This window comes from Oncorhynchus gorbuscha, linkage group LG09 (assembly GCF_021184085.1).
Source record: "Oncorhynchus gorbuscha isolate QuinsamMale2020 ecotype Even-year linkage group LG09, OgorEven_v1.0, whole genome shotgun sequence".
Classification (NCBI taxonomy): Eukaryota; Metazoa; Chordata; class Actinopteri; order Salmoniformes; family Salmonidae; genus Oncorhynchus; species Oncorhynchus gorbuscha.
This window is the reverse complement of record NC_060181.1, coordinates 41963583-41988663: the sequence shown is the minus strand read 5'-3', so window position 1 is coordinate 41988663 and position 25081 is coordinate 41963583. Positions and strand designations below refer to the sequence as shown.

Genomic DNA, 25081 nt, shown 5'->3' with positions numbered 1-25081 from the left:
GTATTGATAACCATTTAAAATCTCTATGACAAGGTGACTTATCAATATACTTGGCTCTATTTAGTCTCATTCGAAAAAGCTAATTAGCATCAAAGTAGGCATCATGCAAAACTACAAATCCCTGCAAGCTTCTGCATGTTATCTCTAGCTGATACCTTTGTTCATTTAAAATGAGGTATTGTGTCAATTTAAAACTTGCATGACAGTTCACAGACTTGTCCATTTAAAGAAATGTAGCCAATTAGATAGTTAGAGATTCTTACTTTGGCCTCGATTCATCGGTCTCGTCCAGATCATCATGGTATTTGTAGTTCTTTATGATAGCCACATTAGCAGCTAATTTGCATAATTAGCATATTTGGGGGGGGGGGGTAAAGGGGGTAAATACAGGCGACTATATTAGTCACGTTGTCCTAGAGAGATTTACATAGTTATCAAAACATCACGTAAGGGTCAGACTACACAAACACAGCCCTTATGTCAAGTGTTTCTAAAAAACACCCTGTTTGACCGCTAGGTGTTATGGGTATTATGATTCATACTGTGATACTCTAGAGAGCATTGCATTGTGGATTTTGTAGATGACTTGAGCTGCAATAGATTTCCACAATTTTGATAAATTAAACATTTTATTTAACACTGTAAAATGAAAAGGATTTTTCCTGTAACTGATGCAGTTGGTATTTGTGCAAACTCCTTTTATGGAGATTCACAGCAAAGACATCAGGCTTGGTTGGACCCACCGAGGAGCCACTTTGAACATCCATGTACAGAGCCTTCAGAAAGTATTCACACCAACTTCTTCCACATTTTGTTGTGTTACAGTCTGAATTTAAAATTGATTCAAATTTAGATTTTCTGTCACTGGTCCTCACACACAATATCCCATAATATCAAAGTGGAATTATGTTTTTAGAAATGTTTACAAATTAATACAAAATTAAAAGCTAAGGTCGGAGGAGGAAACACTGTACCTAGCGACCTGGTCAGCGTGCACTGATTTCCTCTGTACCCCATACATATGGTTATTTGTATGGTCCCTCAGTCGAGCAGTGCATTTCAACCAGAAAGACCAGGGAGGTTTTCCAATGCCTCGCAAAGGATGGGCACCTATTGGTAAATGGGTAAAAATAAAAGTAGACATTGAATATGCTTTTGAGCATGGTAAAGTTATTACACTTTGGATGGTGTATCAATACACCCAGTCAATACAAAGATACATGGGTCCTTCCCAACAGTTGCCAGAGAAGAAAGAAACCACTCAGGGATTTCAACAGGAGGCCAATGGTGATTTTAAAACAGTTATAGGAGAAAATCAAGGATGGACCAACAAGATTGTAGTTGGTCCACAATACTAACCTAATTGTTTCTCTGAATACAAAGTATTGTGTTGTTTGGGGAAAATGCAATACATTACAGAGTACCAGTCTCCATATTTTAAAGCATAGTGGTAGCTGCATCATGTTATGGGAATGCTTGTAATCGTTAAGGACTGGAGTTTTTCAGGATAAAAAAAAAAAAAGAATCAGAATCTATTTTGAATTCAGGTTGTAACAACAAAATGTGGAATAAGTCAAGGGTTATGAATACTTTGAAGGCACTGTACTTGAATGTGAACAAACAATGTTATGAAAGTATATGTAATGGAATGGCCCAGTTTTGGAAAACAATGCCACTTTATCAAACTGTCCTCCTCAGTCTAAAAAAGCCTCTCTACCCAACTTGAGCATTACTGTTTAGCGAAAGGACAACTCTCCTTTGTTGTTGATAAAAAGTAGAGAATCCTTCAGAATCCTCCCTCTGCGTGGAGACGATGAGTGGGGAGAGAAATCTAATTATTTTCCTCCCATGGCCCACTGCTCCTTTAAGGTTAATCACTGTCCGTCTGGCTAATTCTGCCTGGGCACACTGCAATAATTACACCACCGCTCTCCTCATCTCATCTCCAGTCTCTCCTTTTCTCACAAACTCCTCTTTCACGCTGCCCTTTTGTCATTTCCCACAACTTCCCTGACCGTTAGGTCTTGCCTTCCCACACCCTTATTCCAAAAAAAACAGCTCTCCTCTGTTCAAGCCTCTCTCCGTCTCTTAGTTCAGTGTTCGCTTCCCCCACTAAAAAGACCCACCCGGCCCTTTCCACAGTAAATCTAGTTCTCCTTTGACCAGCTCCTTCCCTTCATTTCACACTTCCTCCTTTGCACACCACTCCCCATTTCTCCCTCCCAGTTCTAATTCTCACAGCAGCAGTTCTAGTAGCACAAATTCAAGCCTTTCTAGGGACACACTACTACTCCCCCAGCAGTAGTGTAGCATCACGCTCTCCCTCAACTAGTGGCAAGGGAGAAACCAGTGACAACAAGAAAGGAGCATCAAAGAGAACCACCACAAGAATTTGAGACGAGAACAGTTTCCCGGTATTTGGATTTCGCCCCTGAAGCAAAAGAGATCTGTGTTGAGAGCCAGAGACAAGTTGATGGGGATGATGCTGATTTTAGTTACAGGTGGTGATGTGGGTGATGAGTGGTGCTGAACGCTGAGGAGAGACGAATCACTAAGAATGACTGGATGTCAGGGTGTAAGGGGTCAGTGTTGTGATTGGACGATGTGAGATGGGGAGACAGACTGCAGAGTAGGGTCCAGAAATACACACATACTGTAAATTGGCTGTAGTGTTGATTGGTGCAGGTGGCTGGCTTTGGCCACGTAAAGAGTGCCGAGAGAACAATTAAAACCAATTGAATGTAAAGCCGCACGACCATGCAATCGGGTGAGTGAAATGGCCTATCGTTTCATAGGCTATCACTGTAAAGCTGGTCACACCGGCTCCATCATGGCCAATGACAGAGGTGCAATCCCAATTGTCACCCTACTGTTCCTACCATTGGAGAAAAGTAGTGCACTATATAGGGAATAGGGTGCCATTTGAGACGCTACCATGGTGAGAGTTGTACCTTGCGTGAGAAGCTGCAGGGTGCGGACCTCTTCTCTGACGCGGAGCTGCAGGACCTGCTGGAGGATGTACTGCCGTTGGCCCTCCTGCATGATGCCCATTCGCTCCAGCTTCCTGTCTGTCAATCTCATCAGAGCCCGCCCTGGACAGAGAGAGGGAGAGAGAGAGCAAGAGAAAGGTTAAACTCAACTCCTCCTCATGAGATAAACAGACTCCATCTCACCCACCCAAAGCAAATAATAATAATAAATGCCATTTAGCAGACGCTTTTATCCAAAGCGACTTACAGTCATGTGTGCATACATCATAAAGGGGCACAAGGGAGACCAAGTACACAAAACATTTGCTCTTTCCATGACATAGCTTTCACCTGGTTAGTCTATGGTCCTTGTTAATTAAAGTTACAGTTAAATCCACTTCAGTCAATGTGTGCCATTCAGAGGGTGAATGGACAAGAACATATTTAAGTGCCTTTGAACGGGTTACTGTAGTAGGTGCCAAGCGAACTGGATCTGATGTGTCAAATACTGCAACACTGCCGGGTTTTTCCACGCTCAAATATCCCGTGTGTATCAAGAATGGTCCACCACCCAAATTAAATCCAGCCAACATTGACACCTTATAGAGTCCATGTCCTGTCAAACTGAGGCTGTTCTGAGGGCAAAAGGGGGTGCAACTCAATATTAGGATGGTGTTCCTAATGTTTTGTCCAGTCAGTGTATTTACAGAATAAATATTTAATGAAATTGATAAACATTGTTTGGAAAAGGATCTCAGTAGTACCTCAAAGTGAACTAAAGCATAACTGAACAAAAAGGACTGTCTCTCTCTGAATACTGCCTTCAACTGCACTGTTACATACAATAAGCAGCACAAGAAATATCCCATTTTCCATTTCCATTATGCATAGACATTGTCAAGGTGACTCTATTCTCAATCTATGAATAGATAATTCTCTATCCTCTAACCATTCAATACATGTTATTCAATTTATGCTTGGGTATGCTAGCAGGAAGCAGCCAACGATGACTCACTTATTCCTTGAAACCATCTTCATCTGGCTACATAATGCACTTTAGCATAATTATTAATCGTATTTCGCCCATAGGCACCTTCTTCTGGGAGACCTTGATTTTAAAATCCCTAATTTAATCTTCAATATAATTTCTTAAAAAGTAGGTGATTTTGGCCAGTGATAGAAATGCAGTGGAGAAAGTAGAGTCTAATTAATTACGCTCGTTGTGGAAGGCCTTTGTGGCAATGTGCGGGATTGGGGAGCTAGATAGAAAATAATTCCTGCCGATTACTATGCATTAGCCCGACTCCTGTAAATCCCCCTCGCTCGTTTACCCTAATGACTCGGGGCTCTGATTTGCTCCTCCTGATTGGCTGGCAGCCTGCTAACTTCACCTGGTTCATGGTCTCAAAGCAGGGCTATGGTGGCGTGACTGTCACATGCTCTCCCTCTTTCATCCCGAGCTCCCTCCTCCCATCCACCTCCAACAGTACTGTACTTACTGCAGTCATTACATACTCTAGATTTGATGTGATTTTTTTTTACCTGTGACGCAGCTCATTATTCAAGATGGATTTTTTTTGTTGACAAGGGGTGTTGTGTGAAAGCATCGTTGGCTATAATGTCTTGGTGAGAAAGTAACTTTTGGTGATTTATTGCAGTTTTACACCTTATGCAACCATGCCTCAACACACAGTGAGCAGTTAACAAAGCTAAAGTAGTCTGTGTATTGGTATTTGTGGTTGACTATGGCCAAAGAATGGCAAAAATGGTTAAGTGTAAAAAAAATATTAAAAAAATATGTTGAAATGCCAGCTACGGTTTTAATGATGGCCATTACAGAGTAGCTAACTAGAGACAGGATAACCTATGAGGGCCAGTAAAATGGGACGTGAGAGAGAACTAGAACGACAAAGTTAATGTAAAAGGATCACCTGAGGAGTCTATAAATAAATGACCAACCATCACTTGGCACCTCCTCCGAAATCCTACGCAAATCTGCTTGGCAACAGAGGCACCTCTTTAGCTTTACCTCATGGCTAAACAAACACAACCATACAGGATGTATGAGAGATAAAGCTTTCCAGATCAATGACTAAACAGCTGCTATAATAACGCATCTTTAATTATCAATATCTCAGAGTTAAAAGGCGGCCGCTTAAGATGCCTCAAGATGAGAGCAATTTGGAGTCAAGCTGCTAGTTTCTTGGCGGCGGTGCCAACATAGCTCCTTTCCTCTCCTTCCGGTAGCAGCCGGGCGAAACGCCTCCGTGGAGTTTCTCGCCGCTGCAGTTCTGAGTCATTGACTCCACAATCCCACAAAGCCACAGTAGGGAATTTATCAAACCACAATTAATACACAGAGCAGTGTAGCATGGCCGGGCAGAGAGAGCACAGAGGAGTAGAGGATGAGGGGAGAATGCCTGAAGAGAGAGAAGAGGGGATGAGATGGAGAGAGAGAGAAAGTTAAGAGGGACTAGGAGTGGATTTGAAGAAGAAGAAAAAGTACATCAAATGAGAAAAGAGGAGACGTGTTGAGGACTGAATAGACAACTTGGGGTCGAGTGGAGTGCTATGACAAAGCACAGTGTCTCCAAAATGGTGGACAATTGAGACAGTGTTGGAGTAACTATATCGTAATGGGTCACGTCATGGCAGGTAACTTGGTTGAATTTAGAGAGTGGTTCAAAAGAAATGTCAAAAGATTAGCTATACTATTTGTGGTAAAGGCAGATAGCTATACTATGTCACCAAGCAGTCCTCCCGCACGCACGCACGCACGCACGCACACACACACACACACACACTAGGGATAGGCATTTGAAATAATTTTACTATTCAGTTTTTGTGATTTCCTTTTTGTCGAAACCTTTAAATAAAAAATAGCTCGACTGTCTCAACCTATCAGAATGACGCAAATGCACATGGCTGAGGTAAACAGAGGAGTGATTTCTCCGGTAATTTGTAAGCAACAGCTAAAGAGAAGTCTGATTTCTGACATGATAGAAGTGATTGTTACAAAAAAGGTGTTTTGCATTGATCAGTTTTTCAGGTCTCGTGGAACCGCCGATAGGCGAGCACCTGTTATTGTCGTTTAAATAGCATACCGATGTCAGAACAGCCTGGAGGGCCAAATGCGCAGCAGTAGCTCAACGTGTCATAAACTACATTCAAGTTTGCTTTGTTAAATTAAGAATTTCAAATGTCATGGTATATCCTTGTCGGTAAAAGTGTCACAAGGATAATTTCATTTTAGACAAAGCTTTTTCACTGAACACTCACTGAAGTAATCGAAAACTAACGTCTGTTCGATATTCGATTAACCGTGCCCATCCCACACACACACACACACACACACACACACACACACACACACACACACACACACACACACACACACACACACACACACACACACACACACACACACACACACACACACACACACACACACACACACACACACACACACACACACACACACCACTCTTTTGGACTCAACCCCAGCAAAGGTAAGAGGGCTTCTATTTCAATTTCCTTTCCTCTAGAGTCTCTAGACCATCTGTGATTGGAACACTGCCAGACAACAAAACAAAGCTTCCTTTTTACTTCATCTCCTGTATTCACTTATATTTGGCCAACTGACTGACAAAAATGACTTAAGGCACTTCTGCCTCTTCAGTTGCACTATATCGATTGGATTTAAAATTCCCCTCCCACTCTCCAGTTGGTCTCCCCTGTAGCTTGTTGGCTGGCGGTGTTAGGTCTGCCCTCTCACTGTCCACCCCTCTATACCATTACCGCAAACTTGCCTGAATGAGGCCTCCTTCTCACCCAAATATTAGCTACTGTTGAAAAAGGCAACCCCCTATAAAAAAACAGGTACAGATGCTGTAGAAGACGGTATGTATTCAAGTCAGCATATTCATAAATCTATGGATACAAACCTAGAGTGCACACACACGGACCAAGCGTTAGATTAATGGGCAGGGGGAGTGCGGATCTCAGTGTGCGGCTGCAGGCAGATTAAGCTACAGCTATGGCCTGGCACAGTCAACCACTGCTTTGATGAATGGGGGCTTAGAGTGCACATGTGTTCACACACACACACCCCTGCGGGACCTGTCCCTTTTTACGTGTGAACCAAAAGCCATGCTAATTACTGCTCTGTGGGTGAGGACAGGGGCACAAAAGCAGAAAGTGAACCTCACTTTCTCTCCATCTCACAACTCTCTCCAAACGACTACAGTCAGTGAATGTACATGGGATCTACAGTAAGAGCTGGGCTGGCTGTGAACTGCAGATAGTTCAAGTAAAACCTTCAGACACAGCTGTGTGTGTGTGTGTGTGTGTGTGTGTGTGTGTGTGTGTGTGTGTGTGTGTGTGTGTGTGTGTGTGTGTGTGTGTGTGTGTGGGGTTATAGACCACTGAATGTCTCTGGTTACCCTCCACATGTGCAATAAGTCACAACATGCTGCAAACTCATCCTTATCGATAGACCATTCTATAACAGGGGTCTCAAATTGGTGGACCGCGAGCCAGATCCGGCCCACAAGCCCATTTAATGTGGCCCACTGTTGTCTAAATAAATGCGAGAGTTAACATTCACAACTTACTGTGTATATCATCCTTTACTAGTGCTTGGCTTACTGGCACACATTACAAATACATGGGTGACCATGATGTGACTCTCTCAGTAACCTAGGCACGATATTGTAAAGTGCTGCTCCCAAATGGCAATGAGATGGGCTATGCGCTGAGATGAGTTCCAATGGGTTCCAAATTAGATGCTAATGCTATTTCTGACTGGAGCAAATAGGGGCATCATTCTCAAGGGGATGCAGCCCTCATCCTTAATGAAGCCAAGCACAGTAGCAGAGGGATAATCAGCAGCACAATAACACTGCAACCTCAGCAGGATGCTAATTCAGAGTCACTGCCCATCTACAGTATCCGATTACTAATCATTGTTTATTAACTAGCACAGAGACGTGAGGAAGAATGTCATATATAGCATTTCCATTGTGAAAGGATCAACATGATCATACAATTAGGTGGCTCTCCAGATGCAATCTGATCACTTACTATACGTTTGTCCCTTTGTGTCGGCCTATCGCTCGCAATGCTTTTCTCACACATCATTGAGGATGGGTCTAGTAATGGAGTCAGAGGAGATGGCTGCCGTTTAATCAATTGTGCTATTGTGTGTTTGTTCGAGTTATTTGTAACTTATTTTGTACATAATGTTTCTGCCACCGTCTCTTACGACCGAAAAGAGCTTCTGGATATCAGGACAGCGATTAATCACTGGACAAAGATTTCCTCTTTAAAAGAGTCGGACGCAAAGGACTTACTTCAGACACCCGACAAGGCCAAAATCCCCATCATTTGCATGAAGAACAGACATCGGGGAAGTAGGTCGGGGTGCCTTGTGAGGATCCGACAACGAGTGGGTAATCCGTCTCTACCATCAGTCCTATCAGCCAACGTGCAATCATTGGATAATAAAATGTATGAGCTCAAGACCAAGACTATCCTACCAGCGGGACATTAAAAATATATTAAAGATATGTTTCACAGAGGCGTGAACGACAACATGGATAACATGTAGCTGGCTAGGTTCAGTCCATCGGCAAGATCAAACAGCTGCCTCCGGTAAGACAAAGGGTGGCGGTCTGTCTATTTGTAAATAACAGCTGGTGCACAAAATCTAATATTAAGGAAGTCTAGAGGTTTTGCTCACCTGAGGTAGAGTATCTCACGATAAATAGTGTAGTCTACAACCTACCAAGCTGTCTATATACCACAGCAGACCGATGCTGGCACTTTTACCCCTATTCTGTGGTATCCAAGTGGTAGTTTCAGTCTCATCTCGTCGCTGAAACTCCCGTACGGACTCGGAGAGGCCAAGGTCGAGAGCCATGCGTCCTACGAAACACAACCCAGCCAGTTGTGCACCGGGGCCTCCCACTCTTTCTATTCTGGTTAGAGACAGTTTGCACGGTTCTTTGAAGGGAATAGTACACTGCACTGTACAAGATCTTCAGTTTATTGGAAATTTCTCACATGGACTAGCTTTCATTTCTCAGAAAAAGAATAGACCATTTTGGCCATTTTGAGCCTGTAATCGAACCCACAAATGCTGATGATCCAGATACTCAACTCGCCTACAGGCCAGTTTTATTGCTTCTTTAAAATCAGCACAACCATTTTCAGCTGCGCTAACAATCGCAAAAGGGTTTTCTAAAAATGATAAAACTTGGATTAGCTAACACAACGTGCCATTGGAACACAGGAGTGATGGTTGCTGATAAATGGGCTTCTGTACGCCTATGTAGATATTTCCTTCCCTCTGCGGACAAACTCATCCTAAACCATCTCAATTGGGTTGAGGTTGGGTGATTGTGGAGGCCAGGTTATGGGTTTCCATTTCCGGGCAGCCGCACACAAGCCTAAGATCACCATGCACAATGCAAATTGTCAGCTTGAGTAGTGTAAAGCTTTCCGCCATTGGACACTGGAACAGTGGAAATGCGTTCTCTGGAGTGATGAATCACGCTTCACCATCTGTCAGTCCCACGTACGAATTTGCGTTTGGTGCCAAAAGAACTGTTCCGGTTTCTCATAGTTCGAGTCAGGTCCCTTAGTTCTAGTGAAGGGAAATCGTAACGCTACAGCATACAATTACCTTCTAGACGATTCTGTGCTTCCAACTTTTAGTTCAGGAAAAGGCCCGTTCCTGTTTCAGCATGACAATGCCTCTGTGCACAACGCAAGGTCCATAGAGAAATGGTTTGTCGAGATCAGTGTGGAAGAACTTCACTGGCCTGCAGAGCACTGACCAAAAAAATAAATAAAAATAAAATCAGGGCCCGACCTCACTATTGCTTGTGGCTGAATGGTAGAAAGTCCCCACAGCAATGTTCCAACAGTTAGTGGAAAGCCTTCCTAGAAGAGTAGAGGCTGTTATAGCACTTGGTGATACATCAAACAACATTTAGTACTACAATAAAATACTGCTATCCTTCTTACAGTATGCTCTTGCAGAGGTGAACCTTTAAATAGAACCAACACTGGTGCAGGCTACACCATTTCCCTACAGTTACGTTATAGAATATTTTGCTGGAAGCTTCCATTTAGACTGCAATCCAAAGTATATATATTTAAAAAAAATGGTGCAATACATATGGAATACAGTGCCATTTGGGATACAGATCAACTGTCTCGTATCTACAGCTGCATCTCTTGGTCGGTCTGAAGTGGAGGCCATTGGATCACCATGTTCTAATTCAGTCAAGCCACTGCTCCATGACAGGGGTGTGTGATTCAATAGTCGTCAACCCTTTAATCTTCCCCTTTCCTCTTCTGATTACATATGTCAGTGCACCTCTTTACCGATTACACATACGGTATCAGTCGAATGTGTACATAACTCATTTACCACATCACGCTCTTTGCTCGCGCGCCACGACTTAGTCTTTGTAATTACACAAGATTAGGTACTAATATCTAATTACGCCTTAATATGCTTTAATGCAATTTTAACGACAGCTCCGTTAAAGTCAAATTCGGAGGCTATCTTGTGGTTGCATCAAAAGGGGGGAAATCTTGGCAATCGAGGCTGGAGGCGGTCAGATGGGGAATCACTGATTTTGATTTTGCCTGTTGCTCGACGACGCTGGTAGGGGATGGCAACTGGCGGCTGCATATTGAAGTCATTCAAAGAAGTGGAAATATAGCACTGCTGCAAATCCCATGGATGGAAAATACATTGTACTGTCAGAGCTAGGGCATAAAATGGGGGATGTGTAAGAGTTATGGTTTGGATACGCTGCCGTGTATTGATTTGATACTTCCGAGAGGAGGAACAGTGGGCCAAGACCAATGAAATTGAGTCGTATTGACGTCCTACAAGAGGCTTAGGTTTTCTACTAGTAGTACTACTCTGTTACTATAGTTACCATTGCAGAGGAAGTCCTATCAAAACAGAGGGCCTTCACCTAAATCAGACCAGAAACAAACGCCACACAACATGATTTTCAATTTCCAACTCAATTTCCCAGCCCCAGCCAGAGTGTGACAATGCATTGACTCAACCAATTTTGGTTTACAAAACAAACATGTAAAAATCCAACAAGTGAAGTGTTGATTCCATGTTTCATGAGCTGAAATAAATCCCAGAAATGTTTCATACTCACAAAAAAACAAACATTTTGTGCACACATTTCTGTACATCCCTGTTAGTTTGAGCAGTTCTGTGAAGGGAGTCGTACACAACGTTATACGAGATCTTCAGTTTCTTGCCAATTTCTCACATGGAATAGCCTTCATTTCTCAGAACAAGAATAGACTGACGAGTTTCAGAAGAAAGGTCTTTGTTTCTGGCCATTTTGAGCCTTTAAAATCGAACACAGAAATACTAACGCTCCAGATACTCAGCTAGTCAAAAGAAGGTTTTCTTGCTGCTTTAAAAATCAGCCAACAGTTTTCAGCTGTGCTAACATAATTGCAAAAAGGTTTTCTAACTATCAATTAGCTTTTTAAATTATAAACTTGGATTGGCTAGCACAACGTGCCATTGGAACACAGGAGTGACTGTTGCTGATAATGGGCCTCTGTACGCCTACGTAGATATTCCATTAATAAATCTGCCGTTTCCAGCTAGAATAGTCAATTACAACATTAACAATGTCTACACTGTATTTCTGATCAATTTGATGTTATTTTAAAATGGACAAAAAACGCTTTTCTTTCAAAAACAAGGAAATTTCGATGTGACCCCAAACTTTTGAATGGTAGTGTGTGATATACACTGCTCAGAAAAATAAAGGGAACACTTAAACAACACAATGTAACTCCAAGTCAATCACACTTCTGTGAAATCAAACTGTTCACTTAGGAAGCAACACTGATTGACAATACATTTCACATGATGTTGTGCAAATGGAATAGACAAGTGGAAATTATAGGCAATTAGCAAGACACCCCCAATAAAGGAGTGGTTCTGCAGGTGGTGACCACAGACCACTTCTCAGTTCCTATGCTTCCTGGCTGATGTTTTGGTCACTTTTGAATGCTGGCGGTGCTTTCACTCTAGTGGTAGCATGAGACGGAGTCTACAATCCACACAAGTGGCTCAGGTAGTGCAGCTCATCCAGGATGATACATCAATGCGAGCTGTGGCAAGAAGGTTTGCTGTGTCTGTCAGCGTAGTGTCCAGAGCATGGAGGCGCTACCAGGAGACAGGCCAGTACATCAGGAGACATGGAGGAGGCCGTAGGAGGGCAACAACCCAGCAGCAGGACCGCTTCCTCCGCCTTTGTGCAAGGAGGAGCACTGCCAGAGCCCTGCAAAATGACCTCCAGCAGGCCACAAATGTACATGTGTCTGCTCAAAAGGTCAGAAACAGACTCCATGAGGGTGGTATGAAGGCCCGACGTCCACAGGTGGGGGTTGTGCTTACAGCCAAACACCGTGCAGGACGTTTGGCATTTGCCAGAGAACACAAAGATTGGCAAATTCACCACTGGCGCCCTGTGCTCTTCACAGATGAAAGCAGGTTCACACTGAGCACATGTGACAGACGTGACAGTCTGGAGACGCCATGGAGAACTGCTGCCTGCAAGATCCTCCAGCATGACCGGTTTGGCAGTGGGTCAGTCATGGTGGGGTGGCATTTCTTTGGGGGGCCGCACAGCCCTCCATGTGCTCGCCAGAGGTAGCCTGACTGCCATTAGGTACAGAGATGAGATCCTCAGATCCCTTGTGAGACCATATGCTGGTGCGGTTGGCCCTGGGTTCCTCCTAATGCAAGACAATGCTAGATGGAGTGTGTCAGCAGTTCCTGCAAGAGGAAGGCATTGATGCTATGGACTGGCCTGCCCGTTCCCCAGAACTGAATCCAATTGAGCACATCATGTCTCGCTCCATCCACCAACGCCACATTGCACCAAAGACTGTCCAGGAGTTGGCGGATGCTTTAGTCCAGGTCTGGAAGGAGATGCCTCAGGAGACCATCCGAAACCTCATCAGGAGCATGCCCAGGGGTTGTAGGGAGGTCATACAGGCACGTAGAGGCCACACACACTACTGAGCCTCATTTTGACTTGTTTTAAGGACATTACATCAAAGTTGGATCAGCCTGTAGTGTGGTTTTCCACTTTAATTTCGAGTGTGACTCAGACCTCCATGGGTTGATAAATTTGATTTCCATTGATAATTTGTATGATTTTATTGTCAGCACATTCAACTATGTAAAGAAAAAAGTATTTAATAAGAATATTTCATTCATTCAGATCTAGGATGTGTTATTTTAGTGTTCCCTTTATTTGTTTGCGCAATATATATATATAAATAAATAAAATAAAAACACATTCCTATTCAACTTGTTTGTTTACACAGTTGTTCTCGAGCACAATACTACATTCATCATGATTTGAGTCCTCTTGTTGATTCTAATTGAGTGGAAAAAGATGCGCATGATATTTCCAAGAGATTGATTGGGCTGCAAATTGCATTGTGTGCCCGCTTGTTTTAATTGGATTCTGTTCATTAATGCTGGGTGGGATGATGAGCAAAATTACTAGCGTGTTTTGTGCATATCGTTATCGCTAATTGATCCTGAGACAACAACACCTCACAACTGCAGGTAATTACACTAATTGTGAGACAACATCTGAGTCACTGTTTGTTCCATTATCGGCGGGCTAATGAGGAAATGCATAATTTACAGACAACGTGCTTAGATTATCTAATATCTTATATCGAAGGTGATCGTCAAAGAAGTTTGAAGTCAGCCAAACTCGTGGTAATGGTCTCATGAGGAAAATTAAACGGAGGACAAAGGGCCCATAATTCTTTACACAGGGCATCATTTTAGATTGTATTTGTTTACGTACAGTGCATTCGGAAAGAATTCAGACCCCTTCACTTTTCCACATTGTTACGTTACAGCCTTATTCTAAAATTGACCAAATAAAATTCTCAACCTACACACAATGCCCAAATAATGACAAGGCAAAAACTGGTTAAGGAATATTTGCCAATTTATAAAAACTGAAATACCTTATATACATAATTATTCAGACCGTTTACTATGAGACTCGAAATTGAACTCAGGGGCATCCTGTTTCCATTGATCATCCTTGGAGAGGTTTCTACAACTTGATTGGAGGAGTCCACCTGTGGTAAATTCAATTGATTGGACATAATTTGGAAAGGTACACACCTGTCTATATAATATCTCACAGTTGACAGTGAAGGTCAGCCTAAAAACCAAGCCATGAGGTCAAGGGAACTGTCCGTAGAGCTCCGAGACAGGATTAAGTCGAGGCACAGATCTGGGGAAGGGTACCAAAAAATGTCTGCAGCATTGAAGGTCCTCAAGAACACAGTGGACTACAGCATTCTTAAATGGGAGAAGTTTGGAACCACCAAGACTCTTCTAAGAGCTGGCCGCCTGGCCAAACTGAGCAATTGGGGGAAAAGAGCCTTGGTCAAGGAGGTGACCAAGATCCCGATGGTTACTCAGAGCTCCAGAGTTCCTCTGTGGAGATGGTTGTCCTTCTGAAAGGTTCTCCATCTCTGCAGCACCACCAATCAGGCCTTTATGGTAGAGTGGTCAGACGGAAGGCACTCCTCAGAGTAAAAAAGGCACATGACACCCCGCTTGGAGTTTGCCAAAAATAATAATAATATAATAATATGCCATTTAGCAGACGCTTTTATCCAAAGCGACTTACAGTCATGTGTGCATACATTCTACGTATGGGTGGTCCCGGGGATCGAACCCACTACCCTGGCGTTACAAGCGCCATGCTCTACCAACTGAGCTACAGAAGGACCACGCACCTAAAGACTCTCAGACCATGAGAAACAAGATTCTCTGGTCCGATGAAACCAAGATTGAACCCTTTGGCCTGAATGCCAAGCGTCACATCTGGAGGTAACCTGGCCCTTTCCCTATGGTGAAGCATGGTGGTGGCAGCATCATGCTGTGGGGATGTTTTTCAGCGGCAGGAACTGAAAGACTAGTCAGGATCGAGGGAAAGATGAACGGAGCAAAGTACTGAAAGATCCTTGATGAAAACCTGTTCCAGAGCACCTCAGACTGTGATGAAGGGTCTCCTTCCAACAGGAGAACAACCCTAAGCACATGGCCAAGACAACGTAGGAGTGGCTTCGGGACAAGTCTCTGAATGTCCTTGAGTGGCCCAGCCAGAGCCCGGACTTTAACCCGATCATTTATCTCTGGAGAGGCCTGAAAATAGCTGTGCAGCGACGCTCCCCATCCAACCTGACAAAGCTTGAGAGGATCTGCAGAGAAGAATGAGAGAAACTCCCCACACAGGTGTGCCAAGCTTGTAGCGTCATACCCAAGAAGACCCGAGGCTGTATTCACTGCCAAAGGTGCTTCAACAAAGTACTGAGTAAAGGGTCCGAATACTTAGTTTATTTTTTTATAAATTAGCAAACATTTCTAAAAAACATTTTTTTGCTTTGTCATTATGGGGTATATTGTAGATTGATGAGGGGGAAAAAAACTATTTTAAATCCATTTTAGAATACGGTTGTAAAGTACCAAAATGTGGGAGAAGTCAAGGGTCCTTCCTTCTGTAGCTCAGTTGGTAGAGCATGGCGCTTGTAACGCCAGGGTAGTGGGTTCGATTCCCGGGACCACCCATACGTAGAATGTATGCACACATGACTGTAAGTCGCTTTGGATAAAAGCGTCTGCTAAATGGCATATATTATTATATATATATATTGGGATTATCACTGCATGTAGCTAGATCCTATTACCGTTAATAGAAATTAGCCTCATCCACATCTTTATGGAATGCCGCTACAGTGTGCTCTGGTTCAGCACATCGCCCCAGCCATCTCCGTTTCCTTGTGGCATAAGTGCATCATGGATGAAGTGCTCAATTTCGCCAGTCACGGCGAGTCGAGAGGGCGTCAGTACCTCACAAATAAACAAACATTGTCATGTAAATCAGTCGTGCGCCGAGAGGTTGAGTGCGTGGCAATTAGCCGTCTCGCCATTATGCGGCAGGTGGGTTGTTAGCGGGTGGGCGGGTGTGACCTTGCCGAGGGGCTCGTTGGAGGAGGGTATGATTGACATGACGGGAACCGCGACAGCAGATACTCGGGCTTTGGCTGGCGCACCTGTGATGTCATGCTGCTTGAAGGAGTCACTGTAGATCTGGTGCTGCTTGGGGCAGTGCTTCTTCAGCCACTTGCACACGTCCTGCTGGGTCCACAGGACCACTGGCTTGGACAGCTTTACATTCCCCGGCTGCATGGAGGGGAAAGACAACAGATGACTTATTAAGTCCAATATTGATGGCACATACAGTACGCATTAATACACTATACCAGTAACACACAAGACTACCTATACAGTGCATACACAAACAATACCAACCAATGCAGATAAAAGTAAGGGCCATTTGTTTCATCCTCATGGATGATCTGCATGTCAGTAATAGACAGCAGTACACAAGAGTAGCTAGCCTATGAACTATGTATGCCTAGGGTTAGAAATTACACAGTCCATGCCAATACCAATGATATAGCAATGTCTACGGATATGGTCATGAGCAGTTACGTATGTTACACAAGCAGCACGGTATAGTACTACTTTAAAATCAGACCAAAGAGGACATACTGTAGATAATTTGATCCGACAACAACATGCAGCCAGGTGGATAGTTATGTTGCCTAATCCCACAGGCATTCAGTCTGCTTCCCGCTGAACAACCCGCCACTGTAGCTAAAGTGCTGGCGTCGCTTCCTTTTGATTGAGGGGCTACTAAAATTACAGAGCCACCCCCTTCCTCCCATCTCCCTCCCACTCCAGTCAACGGCGGCTCGCTGTGCAGCACAGCGATAAAACATGCCTCCATCTAGGCTAGCATAACACAGTACCCACAGCATTGCCCTGTCTATCTGTACCTGACTGACTAGAGACCGGGAATCAAGACAGATATAGAGAGAGCACCACCGGGGAAGACCGTCATTCTCCACGTGCCAAGTATAGTTAAGAGTACAGACAGACGACCGACATGACTGCTTTGGCAGGCCACAGAGACGCTGAATCTGCAGGTAAGGAAGCGATAGGAGACCTCCGCTGAGGGGCAACAAAATCCCACGTTAACCATTAAATACAGCTCAGCACTAATTAACTCTGACTGGCAGCCTGAGGCGTATGATAGAGTACAGTGCAGGAAGGGGAAGGAGCTAGTGTCGTTCTGGATGGCTTAGCCAGAAACACTACCATGATGAGCCAGTAGGGAGGAATGGAGAGAGAGCGAGAAGGGGCATATGTACACACACACACACACACACACACACACACACACACACACACACACACACACACACACACACACACACACACACACACACACACACACGGTGTGCGTGTGACAGAGAGAGTTAAAGAGAAGGGACAAGGCTGGAAAGAGGATTGATAGATGACAGGAGAGAGGGATTAGGTCAGAGGCTTTGCTCACTACTGCTCAGGGGCGAGTGTGTGTAATGTGAACTGCCCATGGTGAGCTTGGTGGGAACTGCAACAGTTCCTGAGTCAATATGACATCGTACTGTAATGTAGCACAGAGCAGTGTTTCTGGGACTATAACTTTGTGTGAGGCTATGCCCGCCAGCCATGGAACGTAAGAGAGAAAGAAAGCAAGCGAGAGAGAGAGGAAAGGAAAAATCCACATAAATGCGCTTGAGACAGAGCCAATTAGAGACTTGAGTGACAGCGCTGGTGTGCGACGCGAGAAAAAGCTAGCTTCATTTCTAAGTGAGAATATGCCTGTGAGCACACGCTCGCAAACACAACACAGTCAATCTGTCCTTGGCATATTTAAAAACACACTATGCATTTCAGGTGTTTCTCATGTTACCTTAGCAACAGAGCAAGGACAGCTTCAAAAACAAAACAAATAAGAGAATTTCAATCCACAAAGCCAAAATTGAAACATACAGTACACCCAGACTACTACCAGTTGTAATGAGTAGGATACTAAAAGCCTTACAGGTGGTTAATAAATGACTTACATTCATTTAAAGTAATACCATTATTACAATAATGTAAAGGCATTTCAGGGGTTCTCGTAGTGTTGGCATAGCTCCACTACCATGTGTAGCCTAGTAATAAGTACACTAAACTGCCCTACTAAGTAAAAGAGCAGCAACTGTGCATTTGGTCAAAAAAAAAATATACATCAACTACATGCTTTATCATGTAGCCATATAGCCTGACTCCATTGTGTTGCATAGAAACGTGTGCGAGTGTGTGTGGGGGGGGGGGTCATGTTTGCACTAACTGCCATCACAAACTCCAGTTACTGCCAATTACCTTGGTTTCACTGAGCTTTGGGCTGCAATGTCTACAGTTTACCTTGGTATTATGCATTGTTCTTTGCTGATACAAGAATCAAACTATATGACACTGACAGCCACATACAAATAAAGACATTAACAAGTTTGTGTAAAAAATATATATTTGTTTAAATCAGCATGGAAACCAGTGGTTGTATCAAGCAAGAAGGCAGTACCTGCCATCTCGAGTCAGAGGTCAGGGTCAATATTAATAAAATAAAAAATAACCTCATAGTATGACAACAGATCTCCAATGATTGTACTTACAATTCGTTGTGGCTGGACAATAAAAATAGTCCTTTTACTCTTTTCCTTGGTAGGGCAGTATACAGCTAAGGCATTCTCAAACATACAGTGCCACCTAGCGAATAAATGACCACACTGCATCATTCCATTGATACAGTACACAATTATTTCCTCAGTGATGAGGAAATAACGATTAGAGTCACGCTGACCGAATAAGTGTGTATTTGAGACATTGAGCCCGTCTCGTTCCCTCCCCATCCCCTCCGTAGCTCAATGACCTAGTTCGGCATTGCGGCATGCATGGCCTGGGCCCATAGTTTCTCTTTCCCCGAAAGCTCAAAGGCGCAGAAAAGTCGCTAATTATTCAATTTCACTGTGGGATAAATCAAGCTAGGCTGTCTCTATATGTGGATGGTAGGCCGTGCGGCAAGGGAGAAATAACAAGCTAGGTAAATTAATAACCATTTTAAAAGACTCTTTCGGGTTGAAATTGGAACAAATGACATTTTATTTTCGTGTCAAATCGAGAATTGGCAAACCAACCCTTATGGGATTTATTGAAGCAAACATTATAATAATTCACTATGGTAATTAAACAACAATTCTCCCGGCGTTCTCAGCATTGCGCCTCTGATTTTTAAAATGAAAAAAAATCTATAGTAAATAAGTTTATCCAAACAATAATTACACCCCTAGAGCAGTAAAATAACGTACACCAGATACATACAAATAAACAAGTCACTTGAATCCAGTCTGACACAAAGAGAGGATTCATATGGTAGACAATTCATATGGTAGACAGGCGATCTAAATATTCCGCAAACGGAAATACACAATGGACAAAAAAAAAACATTTCCATTTCTCCTCACCCTGGCATTATGTAGCTGAGTGATATGTCTGTTGGGCTTTCTGGAATAAGAGCAAGAGGATAACGTTAGTTCCATTCTCTATTTCTTTGAAGTCGCAATAACAACAGTCTTTCATCTTCCATTTAACCACAATACCAACCTGTTTCAATACGCAGAGACAATATCCCTGATCTGACCTGTTTCAATACGCAGAGACAATATCCCTCTGATCTGACCTGTTTCAATACGCAGAGGCAATATCTGACTGATCTGATCTGACCTGTTTCAATACGCAGAGACAATATCTCTGATCTGACCTGTTTCAATACGCAGAGACTGATCTTACCTGTTTCATCTCTGATTTGACCTGTTTCAATACGCAGAGACAATATCTCTGATCTGACCTCTGACCTGATCTGTTTCAATACGCAGAGACAATATCTCTGATCTGAGTCAAATATCTCTGATCTTACCTGTTTCAATACGCAGAGACAATATCCCTGATCTGACCTGTTTCAATATGCAGAGACAATATCTCTGATCTGACCTGTTTCAATACGCAGAGTCAATATCTCTGATCTGACCTGTTTCAATACGCAGAGACAATATCCCTGATCTGACCTGTTTCAATATGCAGAGGCAATATCTCTGATCTGACCTGTTTCAATACGCAGAGGCAATATTCCTAATCTTACCTGTGCACATAGCAATCTCTTTTTAGGTAGGTTATACATAATATATATCCCTCACACACGTATTGGATTTACAAGCAGTGCGGAAACAGACTATTGGGACACGTCAAAAAAAGAACATACACAACACTGGCTTTTAATTCCCTGACCTTGGGAGTCAATATGGGTGCATTACAAAGGGCAATAGGAGTTGGTGAATAATATATTGCTTTGGGCATGATTTTATATTATAATATATACACTGAATAAAAATATGAACGCAAAGTGTTGGTTTCATGTTTTGTGAGCTGAAATAAACGATCGCAAACCTTTTCCATAGGCACAAAAAACTTATTTCTCTCACATTTTGTGCACAAATTTGTTTACATCTGTTAGTGAGCATTTGTCCTTTGCCCAGATAATCCAACCACATGACAGCTGCGGCATATCAAGAAGCTGGTTAAACAGCATGATGATGGGGCCTCCCGAGTGGAGCATCGGTCTAAGGCACTGCAGTGCTTGAGGTGTCACTACAGATCCCACGAGGCGACGCACAATTGGCCCAGCATTGTCCGGGTTAGGGGAAGGTTTGGCCGGCCGGGATTCCCTTGTCGCACATCTCTCTAGCGACTCCTGTGGCGGGCCGGGTGTATGCACGCTGACACGGTCAACAGTTGTACGGTGTTTCCTGCAACACATTGGATGCGGCTGGCTTCCGGGTTAAGCGAGCAGTGTGTCAAGAAGCAGTGCAGCTTGGCAGGGTCGTGTTTCGCAAGATACATGGCTCTTGAGTCCCTACGGGAGTAGCAGCGATGGGACAAGACTAACTAGAAAAAAGGGTCAAACGTTTTTTATTTTTTTAAGAATACAGCATGATCATTACCTTGTGCTGGGGACAATAAAAGGCCACTCTAAAATATGCAGTTTTGTCACGCAACACAATGCAACAGATGTCTCGTGTGCAATTGGCACGCTGACTGCAGGAATGTCCACCAGAGCTGTTGCCAGATAATTTAATGTTAATTTCTCTACCACGAACCGCCTTCGTCATTTAAGAGAATTTGTCAGTACGTCCACCTGGCCTCACAACCGCAGACCATGTGTAACCATGCCAGCTCTCCACATCCACCTGCGTGATCATCGGAGGAGTATTTCTGGCTGTCATAAAGACCTTTCGTGGGGAAAAACTGATTCTGATTTGCTGTTCATATAAGGAAATTGGTCGTTTGAAATAAATTCATTATGCCCTAATCTATAGATTTCGCGACTCTGCATGGGCGCTGCCAAGGGTGGGCCTGGGAGGTCATAGGCTCACCCACTGGGGAGCCCAGTCATGGCAGCACCCATGCAGAGTTGTCAAATCCATAGATTATGGCCTAATGAATTAATTTCAATTGACCGATTTCCTTATAAGAACTGTAACTCAGTAAAATCATAAAAATGGTTTCATGTTGCGTTTATATTTTGTTCAGTATGTAACACATGCCATTTAGTAGACACTTTTATCCAAAGCAGCTTACAGTCATGTGCGCATACATTTTACAGATGGGTGATCCCGGGAATCGAACCCACTATGCTGGCATTGCAAGCACCACACGCTACCAGGTCATGCTTTCAGTCGATGCGGTTGCTTAGCCACAGAGTTTCCCTATTGGCTGAACTGCACCTTACTGTGCTGGCTCCGACATTTTATTTTCAAACATGTTCCAGCAACTAGACGTATGTGTAGCCTGGCCAGAGCAGTACAGCTTGGCTCAGTAGTGTTAAAAGGGGATCGAAGTCATGAACTCAACATGCATGGTTGAAAATAGTTTGGCATTAAGACATCCTAACATTATTCCTATAGATTTCTAATGAGGAGTCCATGCAGTCATGACATTATTTTTTAAATGAACCTACATGGTGGTTTATCACTCTTATTTGTATACTGTAGGAACATAGAAGTCCTGCGCCACGCAGTGAGACAAAGAGCATCCTAGTTTTTCCAATCAAAGGCGTAGCTACGTGGAGCTTCTCGAAGGACATAGTCTGGGTGAAAGCAGTTCCAGTTAGCCAGATAATTATCTGTCATTTTCTTTCTCATCTCCCTTCAGAGACAGAGGCGGAAAGAGGAGGAAATGTCCGGTCCGTTGCCTCGACAGGATGCTATTTTTGCAGAGGAAATAAAAACAAATCTCCACTGACGACAACCTTTAATCTAAGTAAATAGTTCTCAGGAAACATTGAATAAGGGCTGTCGAAAGACCGCAATTGTTAGGTGCCAGAAAGTGTGCAGTAAGGAAGTATCATTGAAATCAAGATGGGCAATTAAAATTGGTTAGAATTACATTCTTGAAACTCTGTAAACATGTGCAACCATATAGCAAAAGGGCGGGAACTGTTACTAATATCCCAAAATTAAACTACAAATCTATTACAGACCAATGATCGTGGTACGAGTGGTCACCCCAGCCTGGTACCTATCCTGTCATTCGTTAGAGCAGACTTTCACACCAGCTGTACCATATATTTTATGTGCTCCAACACTGTGTACACCTGAAACTAGTCAACTAATCAGCCATTTGAATCAGTTGTGCTAGGGTTATGATACATAAAATATATGGAATGACTGGGTCGAGAAAGGCTACATTGAAGTCCCCCTGTTCTTACCCGGGAGAGTTCTGACTCGGAGACGGAGCGCTGGGGCAGTGAGTGGCGCTGGTGCCCGGGCCTCACGGCCTGATAGGTGGGGCTGTCGTCGTCCAGCACGGCACCTTGGTCCAGGGGCTGATCCTCCAGGTGTGAGGTCACGTCGTCCGGGCACATCATCTGGTGGTCGATCCCATTCTGGCTCAGGTTGCAGTGGACAGCTGCAGGGATAAATAGAGAGGGGACGGACAAAGTTCAACTACATGACATTTGTACAGTATAGATGTGTGTACCAACCATCTTGCTGGTTGGTAATAGTTCAGAAATGCAACAAATAAAAAAATAAAAACAACGGAAAAGTAAGTACTTGAATACCAGTAGCAAAGGTACCAGCGTCACCACATTTGAGTTCTTGATGCATTTTATACTATAAGAACAACACTAGAGGGCGGTACATAACAATTTGGAAAAAGTGGCCAACACTATCTTACTTGGAGAAGATTCAACAATTAGCCCTAACATTTTGGTGTAAAGCTTTTATAACACTGACAATCATGACATAATTACACATATTGATAAAAGTGGATCGCAGGCAGTATTTGAAGTCAGAAAACAGAAAGTACTGACAGGAGTTACCATAGTAGACTTAAGTAGTTTTACCATCCATCAGGCTTTTGAAAATGATCCAAAACAAATCAAACGCAACCTTATGTTTGAGGTCAAAGATTACAACGGTTTTCCTGACTGTGATCTCTTTCAATAAAAATTTAAAAAATAACTATTTTTGCGGCAAAACTCTGACCCAGTCTAACCCCACACTATTTTGAGGGTACAAACACTACACAAGCTGCATAATAACTTCTAATGATTTCCATTAATTTCCTGCGACAGGCAAATATGCGTTGCGGCGAGATTAAAAAGACACGTCCAAAAATCTGACCCTGATGGAAGTCATGTTGGCACGATGCCAGGTGGCAGATAGTGGCCCAGAACATGTTTAGGCAGCTGTTACTGAGAGATTACAGGAAACCCAATAAGGAAAAAAACTCAAATTAGTTGGGTTTTTTTATTCGTTTTTCCTCCAAGTAGAGTAAAAGGCTGCGAGACGCCCTTCTGACCCTGATGCTCTACCACCTCAGTCTACTTCTTGATGACACCACAACGTACAGCAGAGATTATTACCACAAAGGGTTATTGACCCTGATGCTCTACCACCTCAGTCTACTTCTTGATGACACCACAACGTACAGCAGAGATTATTACCACAAAGGGTTATTGATCCTGATGCTCTACCACCTCAGTCTACTTCTTGATGACACCACAACGTACAGCAGAGATTATTACCACAAAGGGTTATTGATCTTGATGCTCTACCACCTCAGTCTACTTCTTGATGACACCACAACGTACAGCAAAGATTATTACCACAAAGGGTTATTGATCTTGATGCTCTACCACCTCAGTCTACTTCTTGATGACACCACAACGTACAGCAGAGATTACCACAAAGGGTTACTGGACAACGTCCTGCTTGATTTGATGGACAATTATAGGCTACAAGACTAACTAATAAATCATTCAAATATGAGAGAAGTGTGTGTTTCAAATTTGAGCTGATTGAAATAAAATGCAAATTAGACAGCCAGACATGAACCAGAGGCAGTTAAATCCATGCAATGGTAAACTATTTTAAAAAACACAGAATCGCAGCAATACATGTGACCTGAACTCCATTGAACACTTACAATGCCACTTCATTATCAATAGCAGTTGACAAGACTAGGTGATTACCAGACACATCTGGTGTACTTTCAGTTTCAAGCTGAAACTAGGCAGAAACCATGATGCATTCCCCTTTAAATAGAAAAGGGCAATACACATGTACACGAGGGCCATGTTTTAACCAAAGGCAATTTAGGATGCATGGCACGGAGCTAGCTATCCTCCTGCGCGCTTGTCGCCTCGCTCGTTCTTTTGTGCTCCCCCTCTAATAAATCGTAACGCATTGTAGGACTGGTGTTCAACCATTCTGGAGCAGCAGTGAATTATGTTAGATCTGTAAAATGACAGCAATATGGAAATATATTGAACGAGAGAGAAATGGATAGAGGGGAGGGGATGAAAGGAGCGGGAAAGATGGAGTTGCCTGGCTCTCTGTCCTGTTGAGGAAGAGGGCTCAGTGGGGTAGGTGGGGTTTGAGGAAAAAAGGATGATTTCTTTTCTGCAATAGTCCAGAACGTTCACCCCCACTCCTTTCCTCTCTGACATGCGCAAATGGTGTTGGAAGAGAGCCGCAGCCGTCTGCTCCCTCCTCCCCCCTCCTTTTCT

The 25081-nt window shown here is 43.3% G+C and overlaps 1 protein-coding gene across 4 annotated transcripts in view; it reads right to left on the bottom strand.

The window, feature by feature from the left end:
• LOC124043638 (sterile alpha motif domain-containing protein 12-like) overlaps positions 1-25081 on the bottom strand; it is a 129815-nt gene that overhangs the window by 86317 nt on the left and 18417 nt on the right. For 2 of the 4 annotated variants that reach the window (XR_006840355.1, XM_046362431.1), the window contains exons 2-4: positions 22775-22974; positions 16134-16263; positions 2952-3092 (exon numbers count right to left, since the gene is read on the bottom strand). Coding sequence is in view for 3 of the 4 variants with exons in the window: in XM_046362431.1 (XP_046218387.1) it covers positions 2952-3092; positions 16134-16263; positions 22775-22974 (471 nt within the window). In the remaining variant the exon portion in view is untranslated. Of the gene's footprint in view, positions 1-2951; positions 3093-15702; positions 16264-22774; positions 22975-25081 lie in introns of those variants that run through there. The other 2 variants (XM_046362428.1, XM_046362430.1) reach the window with 1 other exon arrangement.